Source organism: Camelina sativa, chromosome 14 (genome assembly GCF_030686135.1).
Source record: "Camelina sativa cultivar CO46 ecotype springtype chromosome 14, ASM3068613v1".
Classification (NCBI taxonomy): Eukaryota; Viridiplantae; Streptophyta; class Magnoliopsida; order Brassicales; family Brassicaceae; genus Camelina; species Camelina sativa.
Window position 1 is genome coordinate 14,698,687 of NC_141893.1, and position 9,611 is coordinate 14,708,297.

General features: G+C 30.6%; 1 protein-coding gene and 1 long non-coding RNA gene across 2 annotated transcripts; both read left to right on the top strand.

Annotated features, from left to right (window-relative positions):
• The first annotated feature begins 4,155 nt into the window (after positions 1-4,155).
• On the top strand, positions 4,156-6,275 carry LOC104741677 (berberine bridge enzyme-like 8). The gene is made up of 2 exons (XM_010462576.3): positions 4,156-4,989; positions 5,221-6,275. The coding sequence occupies exons 1-2, from the start codon at positions 4,314-4,316 to the stop codon at positions 6,219-6,221; spliced, it is 1,677 nt and encodes a 558-aa protein (XP_010460878.1). The 5' UTR covers positions 4,156-4,313; the 3' UTR covers positions 6,222-6,275.
• Positions 6,276-7,192: 917 nt separating this feature from the next.
• Positions 7,193-7,970, top strand: LOC104741678 (uncharacterized). The gene is made up of 3 exons (XR_002035121.2): positions 7,193-7,358; positions 7,494-7,533; positions 7,834-7,970. It is a non-coding gene; the product is annotated as an uncharacterized LOC104741678 (long non-coding RNA).
• The last annotated feature ends 1,641 nt before the right edge of the window (positions 7,971-9,611 follow it).

Here is a 9,611-nt window from a genome sequence, read left to right on the forward strand (position 1 = left end):
TTGTGCCAAAAATTCCACATAAACTCTGGAATTTTCGAATGCTTTAAGTTATTAAAAAAAGAAATATTTTGAAATAAAATTGATTACTAGATTTAGTGTAATTATTATCTCTTAAATTAAAAATCTGAATTGGATAAAAGGAAAAAGAGACAATGCATCTGAAACATCCGAATCGGAGCCGTGCCTACCCTTGGGCAAAAAGGGCAAATGCCCAAGGCCACCAAAAAAAATACTAAACTTTTAGGCCACATTTTATATAAAAAGTAAGCATATATATTTAGTTAACTTAATATAGTGTGTTTCTAATAATGGAAAATTTTCATTAAAAATTGTATTGTTAAAAATACTATAAGTTTTATTGAGATTTTCTTTTCCTGAAAATAAATTTCTTACTAATATATAACAACATAAGTAAAAAAAAATTAAATAAAGAATAACTAAAAGTAGTACATGTGGAAAATTACTATAGAACATTGTTAGTTAACAAAAATGATTTTAATTTTAATTTTCATATTCTTGGTTTTGTTATTAACATTTTATTTTTATTGAATATTAAAATAATTTACTAATAAATATTACAAAAGTCAAAAAAAAAAATTGCCCTAGGCCTCCATAAATGTGAGCACGGCACTGATCCGAATGCACCAAATATGGTGCGAATTAAGCAACCCAAGTGAAACGAGAGGAACGAGAGCCAGCAAGCAGGTAAGGTGGTGACTGGTTCTCCCGCTACCTCCCACAAACGCTGCGTTTGCAGGTGGTAGCGGTTGCTAGCGATTGGAACCAATCACACAAATCGCTCCCAGTCGCTCCAAATCGCTTCCAATCGCTTCAAACCACTGAATTTCAAAAGCTGTCTCCCGCAAGCGTTTGCGGTTGCGGGCGATTACGATTGATTTTTTTTTTTTTTTTTTTTTTTTTTTTTTTTTTTGTAAAAAAACTTAAAAGAAATCAATGATAATGAATTTTTTTTTGTTATATCTTCAATCTATCCATTTTACTCATTAAGGATGGGAAAAAATAAAATACGAATATGATTGCAGAGATTATAAAATAAACAATTAGAATTAAATAATATTCCAATTAACAATAACCCAAAAAACTTGATGTAAATTTAATGGCACATCGTACATAAGTTCAAAAAAATCTAAATAAATATAATATTTTATCAGAAATTTAAGAAAATAAGATTAATTGTAAAAAATATTAAAACAAATCACCAGTGACTCATCTCAACTCTCACATGACTATTCCTACCGATGAAACTACTGAGCCAAGATCTAAGAGAAAAGAGAAAAGATCTACAATCTAAAGCATATGTTTTGTCATTTATCAAATTATTTGATTAAATTTTTAGTGAAAAGCCAAATGCATAAAGGAATAAGTATTTCAATATGAAATTTATTTGTTTTTTGAATAATTATTTTAGTACCTTTTTAATAAATTTTAATTATAAATCAAGTTTAATAAAAAAATAGGTGTTTTTAAAATTTATATATTATATATCACATGTATTATGTTTCAACCGCTATTGCACCCGCTGATCCACCAGTCGTAAACCTCCCGCAAACGCACCAATTTTAAACCGCTAAACCAGTCGTTTAAAACGCTTAATAACACTTGAAACCGCAATCGCCCGCTTCCGCAATCTCCCGCAACCGCAACTGCAACCGCAGCGTTTGAACCAGTCAGGCCCTAAATGGACAAAGCAAATTCCTGACACGTTTTGTCAATTTGCTTCACAGTCACAACCGGAAACTCTTTATTTCCAGTCTTCCACTGGTGTCCCATTCAATTCCATAGCCTAAATTAAAATATTTGGGACAACTTTGCATAATCTTCTCGTCAAATATTTTGGCATAATGCATAATCTTCGATATCAGTTTAAACCGTGTTTAAAAAAGCGATCTAGATGGTAACTAAAAACGATCATTTTAACCGTCTAAAATTACGTAAATATATATTTTCCCAATTTTCTAACTATATAGATTTAATTTACAGTATAAGTTGTATCGTCACATACATGTTATTATATAAAGTTGAGTTTTGAAAGTTAGTCATTAACAAGATTTTGACATGTGTCAAGTTATCAATCTCAGAAAATTTGACAAGTGTAAAAGTTAATATTTAAAAAGAGAAATTTGATTACAACAAAAATAAAATATTTTGTTTAAAAAAATATTAATAATGTAAAAAGATAATTATCAAAAATTACATAATTTATTAAAAAAATACAAAGTTTTTTAAAATAATTATTATGAGATTATATATATATATATATCATAAAATTCGAAACTAAAATATTATTTACTTATTTTTAATTTTAAGTTATTAATTCTACAAAAAAGGGATTAAGGAAAATATACAGTTAATTATTAATTTTAAATTTTGTAAATACTCACTTATATATAAACATAGATCGTCTTATATTTAAATAATTTCTTCAAAAACACTGCTTTTAATTTTTTTTAATTGGAAAATTTATTTTAATGGGAAGGTAAATTTTTCTTATTTTTTAAATCAAAATTTTCTCCTACTTTTTACTTTTTTTCAGTTGGGAATAGGTAATATTAATATGTTGACCCAAAAAAAAATTAATATATGCATTTTCTTTTCCTAATACTATATTTTATAATTTATTGTAGTATTTTTAGATTTTTTATTTAATTTATATTTCTATTTTTGAATTATTTGGGATTCATATATTATTGTGCTTATAATTTTCTATTGTTTATTTAATTATGTCAAATTAATTTTCTTCTAATTTTTCAACGGTTGGTCATAAACCCTTCTTTTTTTTGCAAACATAATTGTTACCAATTATTCATTCAATCCCAAAGGGAGATAACGAGTAGAAGCTCATCAACCTAATGGATAGACAAAATAGGCTAATCAAACACAAGCTTACAACAAACATAGATAGATAAATTAAAAAAAAAAAATCGTTGTTGATAGATCAATATGAGCTCAAAGACTGTGACACCTTGGTTTGCGGAAAAGTTTAAAAGAATTGATTTGGCCACATATGTCACCAAAATGCACTTATTTTTCCGGTCAAAGTTCCTGAGAGAACTTCATTGTGGGTGACCATTGTGGATGACCTTCTTGGAAGTGATTGTCGAAATTGTGCGAGCGAGGACAAAACACATGAACATATCATTTGTTGATTTGTAGAGTCGGTAAACAAGTTTTTAAAGCCTCCTAGACGAATACATTGGGAAATTTAACATTAGTTACTATCAAAAGATTTTGTGACGATAGAAAAAGTTTATATTTTCATTGGTTGTTAGAGCAAGCCAATTTGAGATAGCAAAAAAACGTGAACATGTTCTCTCTATAGTGGAGAAAGTTGGATGCAAGATTATCTCTCCAAGGGAGGAAGGTGGAGGAGGTTGGATGCAAAGTTATCTCCCTATGGGAGGAAGGCGGAGCCAAGGTTCTCTCCATCGTAAAGGAGGTTGGACACAAGGTTCTCTCCATAAGGGATGAGGGCGGAGTCGAGGTTTTTTCTGTGGTGGTCATACATTATTGTGTTGATACATCATTGATTAGTATATTATATAATATATTTTTTATTCAAAATGTTAGTAATTAAAAAAACTATGCAGAAATGAAAGTAAAATAGTTGGCTTAATGTGTTCATATAAACATTTTCTAGGTGGTGATAAAGAATATATTTGTAACATAAACAAAAATTTAGGTGTAAAAAAATACATAAAAAATGAGTAACACACATAAAAGATTTGTATATGGATATAAATCAGTGTATTATAACAAAAATAAAATTTATAAATAATGTACAACAAATTTTAATATATTTTTATTAAATTTAATCTAATTTATAAAACTTTAAACCCGCACATCAGGTGGGTTCTCATCTAGTGGTTATATAAATTCATGTATTTAAAAATATCTATTAAGTAGTTGTTTTCTAATTTTTGTTTAGAGTATTGTATTTTTTTTTTTTTTTTTTTTGTCAACCATAAGGCCAATACTAACCGACCCATTAGCCAAATTCCTACATTCGTAGAAAGCAGGACTCGGTCATTGGTGTGATGGTGTCTTCTACAAATGGGCTTACCTCCTACCACACTGCACTAAATTCACTTTACATTGTATTTTTCTTTTTATGATTGGTATTTTTGTATAAGAATAATTTCTAATTTTTTTATGTTGTAGACGTTTAAATGGCTGGTCACCGTTCGTTTTACACCGTGAGCATCGGTTATATTATCCCAAAATCATCGACTGACATTCATAAATCTAGTCATTTAATTTTTTTCTTTACCTAGCTCAAGGTGCAATCTCTAAAAATGAAAGATCCAAGTATTACATTGGTTCAATCTCTAAAAATGAGATATCCAAGTATTATGTTGGTTCTGTTTCCATTCTTCTTCGTCTTCATATGGGAATCAAACTCACCATTAGTATCATCCGAGACTTTCACACAATGCCTAACCTTAAACTCCGACCACAAACATCCCATCTCCCCCGCCTTGTTTTTCGCCGGAAACGGCTCATACTCCTCCATACTAGAAGCCAACATACGTAACCTCCGGTTCAACACGTCGAACACTCCAAAACCCTTCCTTATCATCGCCGCAACACACGAATCCCACGTCCAAGCCGCGGTGACTTGCGGCAAACACCACAATCTTCAGATGAAAATAAGAAGCGGTGGCCACGACTACGATGGCTTGTCATATGTTACACACTCTGGCAAACCATTTTTCGTCCTCGACATGTTTAATCTTCGGTCGGTTGAAGTCGACGTGGCGAGTAAGACCGCGTGGGTCCAAACCGGTGCCACCCTCGGAGAAGTTTATTACCACATATGGGAGAAGAGCAAAACTCTCGCTTATCCCGCCGGAGTTTGTCCGACAGTTGGTGTCGGTGGCCATATTAGCGGCGGAGGTTATGGTAACATGATGAGAAAATACGGTCTCACCATAGATAATACACTCGATGCAAGAATGGTCGACGTCAATGGTATAAACAATATCTCTAGCTTCATTATTTTATATGCTAATGAAATTTTATAGTATCAGTCGAATTCATTAGGATAGTGATTTTGGCCAAATAGGTAAAAAAGAAAAAACTTTGACAAAAAATCGTATTAAAATAATTATATATATATTTTTTTCTGTTACACTTTCATTACCCTGAATACTTATATATTTTTGAAAATATTTTCTTTCTGTATTTTTAAAAAATTTGTAGGAAACATTTTAGATAGAAAACTAATGGGAGAAGATCTCTTCTGGGCAATAAACGGAGGAGGAAGTAGCTACGGCGTCGTTTTAGCTTACAAATTAAACCTCGTCGAAGTCCCTCAAACCGTTAACGTTTTCAATATCTCCCGGACACAAGAGCAAGATGCGACGGAGATTGTTTACCGGTGGCAACAAGTCGCACCGGAGCTACCTGACGAACTCTTCATAAGATTATTCATCGACGTAGTAAACGGCACCGTTTCATCTCAAAAGACCGTTAGGGCAACATTCATAGGTATGTTTCTTGGTGACACAACAACTCTTCTGTCGATATTAAACCGGAGATTCCCTGAACTGGGTCTGGTCCGGCCTGATTGTATCGAAACGAGCTGGGTCCAATCTGTGTTTTTCTGGACAAATATCCAAGTTGGTTCATCGGAGAAAGTTCTACTCGATAGGAATCAAACCACAAACTATCTCAAGAGAAAATCAGATTACGTACGTGAACGGATTTCAAAAACCGGTTTAGAATCAATCTTGAAGAAAATGATCGAGCTTGAAATCCCTACAATGGCTTTCAATCCATACGGCGGTGCAATGGCGAGGATTTCGTCAACGGCGACTCCATTCCCATACAGAGCCGGGAATCTCTGGAAGATTCAGTATGCTGCGAATTGGAAAGAAAATAGGTTAACCGACCAGTATATTGAACTGACGAGGGAGTTGTACCAATTCATGACACCTTTTGTTTCCAAGAATCCGAGACAGTCGTTTTATAATTATCGTGATGTTGATTTGGGGACTAACGTACACAATGGGAAAACACGTAGCTATGTTGAAGGTAACCGTTACGGTAAAAAGTATTTCGCAGGTAATTTCGAGAGGTTGGTGAAGATTAAAACTAGAGTTGATAGTGCTAATTTCTTTAGGAATGAACAGAGTATTCCTGTGTTACCATTATACGCATACTTATCCGATTATTGGGTAGATAAATTTGTTGATGTATAATATGTTGCAAGTCTATTTGTTTTTAGTAAATAAAGATTTGATATTATTAGATGATATTCGTGTTTCATCACGGGAATATTCTTTCTTTTTTCTTTTTCTCTTTGTATTTCTTGTTTTGTAGTATATAAGATATATATATACAAATGTTTTTTAGTAATGATATTTGAATTATATATGTCACTATTGTTTTATTATTATAATTTTGCTAATATTTGGTTATTATTAACAATGGCACGTTTTGGTTGTTGTTGTCCAATTTCAAACAAAAAATCTACACCCACTGCACACACCACCGCTCGTTCATTGACACCATACACGTATCTGCTCTCTCAATCTCATGAGAACTACTTATCAATATATGGGACCAAACCACCTAACTCCTTTGTACCTTCCCTCAATTATTGTGTACGTTTGGTTTAAAAGAGAATAATTAAAAATGTATTTCCCTCTAACTGATAGGCAATCCTGAATTCTAGATTTGTGAAATCTAGAAGGGCCCGTTAGTGTCTCTTTTATGATTATAAGATCATCTGCATAGTAATAGAAACGCTCATTGATGTATTTTAATTATTTTTTTAATATCTATATATACATTTTCAGAAACATTTATGAAAAAATTCCTTAAGTTCATACCTATTTACAAGGAATGTCATTGGCATTTATTATCCAAAAATCAAAAATCAAAAAAATTAAATACTAACAATAATTAGTATATATCAAAAATAAATATTCACAATAGATAAGGAAATATTTTGATGGTTCAGTCATTAATTGAGAAACAAATTAAATGGTATATTCTCCATATATTTCGCGACATATTCGAGAAAGTAACATTGCCTAAATCATCATCAAAATTAGAAAAATCTTACCTATCTCACGCAGAGCTTTAATTTTGGTACAATATATATTTTATCTTTCTCCCCGCTATATCCTTTTTCTAATAATCTATATTCATCATTATCATCTACAATGGAGATAATAAAACATAAATGGCTTCATCACAATTCCAAAGGCTTAATGCAGTGTTTTTTATGGGTTAAGCAGGAAAACACGACAACTTACCAGAGAACTCGAGGGCTTCAAGATGATTAACCGATAAGATATGTATGTGCTTCACATTGACAAGAATGGCATCAGGTTAATAAAATTTTCAATTTTTATCCCATTTCTATTTATTTTTGATATGTTAAGATTTTTCAAGTAACGTTCAATTTATTTTTACGTGCATACGTACAACCTAAAGGTGTTTTCCTTTCTTTCTTTTTTTCGCAGGATTGTTGATGGAATCAAGTGCAAAGACGCGATTGTAATGGTTTGATTCTTCCTCTTTGCTACTTTTGATTTTTTTAATCATACTTTGTGAATGATAGATCATGCAACACCCTTTTAAAAGATACCTAGACTATGGAAAATAGGTGCAAGAAGAGAGAATTTATGATCTGATGAGATTGGAAAATACAGAATCGAAAAAATACGCTAGCTTTCATAGTAAAGCTTGACTATATCCTGAGCTCCTGAGCTTTTTGAGTGGAACATGTTTCTGCCTGTACGTTTGCTCTGTTGTTGAGGCTTTACTAATTTGGATACTATGCAAATGTTTCTGTTTTGGCAGGTATCTTTCGGAGTTACTTGCGGAGCGTCATAATCTTATTCCATTCTTGCATGTGCTTCCACACGCATATCGGTTACTAAACCAAGGTGAGCGTTGTTGTTTGTGTTGTTTATAATTTATATTCATTCCTTGCTTCAGAACTATGAAGCTCTCATATAGTTGATGAACACTTAAATTGCTGTTAAGAGATACATATATAATAAGTAATAGCTAGCAGTTAGAGGTAATATAAAAAGTGGGTTATTATTGTCTAATCTTACAACCCACATAGAGACTAACTAGGGAGTTTCCCGCACACTTGTGCGGGGCAAAACTTTTTTAAAACAATTATTGTCTAAACTTTTTTATGATCAAATATAATACTAAGGGAGAGGTATTGGTTTAGGATTTAGAAAGAATTTTAATGACTTTAAAAGTTAGGTAAAATATGTTGTTATTCAATCAAGACTTTTAAAAACTCTTTAAAAATTTGGTGTTATTGGTTGTGGATTTGTAAAAAGTTATCTAAAATCTTGATAAATCTAGTGTTATTGGATTAAGAGTTTTATAACGTCATTAAAAGTTTTATGTTATTCAAGTAAAACAAAAGAATCTTGGATTGTTAATGAATTCAAATTTTATGTTATTGGTTTAGGATTTTATATCATTTCCTTCATAACAAAAGTCATGAAAACTCTTTCATCAAATAGAAAGATTTTACAAGATTAGAAAAAACAAATCATCAAGATTTTAAAAAACTTCCTAAACAATCTCTTAGAATCTTTCATTTTTAACTTTCAATTTTCTATGATTCTAATACAATCAACAAGAACATAAAGTCATTAAAATTCTTTCTAAATCCTAAACCAATACCTCCCCCTAATTCAATTCTTTTATACGCATGTATAGACAGATATATTTTTAAATAATAGTTCAACTAATTTAACAAACCAAAAAGTAAATTAATTATAAGACTAAAAAGAATTCCAACAAAAATGTAAATAGAAAGGAATTAACCAAAAGAGCAGCTATAATTTAATCTTCAATAATAAGGAACGAAAATAATTTTTCTAATATAAACATAAAGTAATATAGTTAGGGGAGTTACCCGCGAGCATTCGTGACCAAATGTAATTAACAAAACTAATTTAAAATATTTGTAGGTTAGCATCGGATAACTTACCATTCATGGACATTATATTGGCGTATGATTTCAATAAAAATAGGTTAAAATTCATACAAAAATCAGTTAAAAAATATTAATATTTTAAAATTATAACTACAATTAGAAATTCAATTCATGAAAACAGTAAAACATAGCATCTCACCATAGATAAACAATCAAAATCACATAATAATAAATCCGATTCATTAGAATCGAATGTTGTGACTGAGCGCCTCTATATTGATAACAATTTTATAAATAGAAATTTTCTCGAAACAAATATTTATAATAGATTATAGTATTTATTTTTCATTTTTCTAAAATGGTAAATGGGATATGAATATTTGATTTCTAATTTTTTTTCTAATTTTTGTTTTTAAAAAAAATATTTTGTGTTTATTTTCAATAGTTTTTTTCTAATTTGTTTTCTTTGATCCTCTTTCTAATTATAATCGTCAGGATCTTCTATCTTATTTAGAGTTTTTGCTCATCTTTTTAGTGATGGAGTATCTAGCCGAAAAACATAGTTTTTTACAGGAGATTTGTAGCAACCTTATGAGATTTTTTTGGGATTATAGAAGATTGTGCCATATCTTCAACTTAAATAGATATTTGTAGTATATCCTTTTTAGTT

Coding starts and splice junctions, on each gene's coding strand:
- LOC104741677 (XM_010462576.3), top strand. CDS start 4,314: ATGAAAGATCCAAGTATTACATTGGTTCAATCTCTAAAAATGAGATAT. Junction 4,990..5,220: donor AAGAATGGTCGACGTCAATG/GTATAAACAATA, acceptor AAAAATTTGTAG/GAAACATTTTAGATAGAAAA.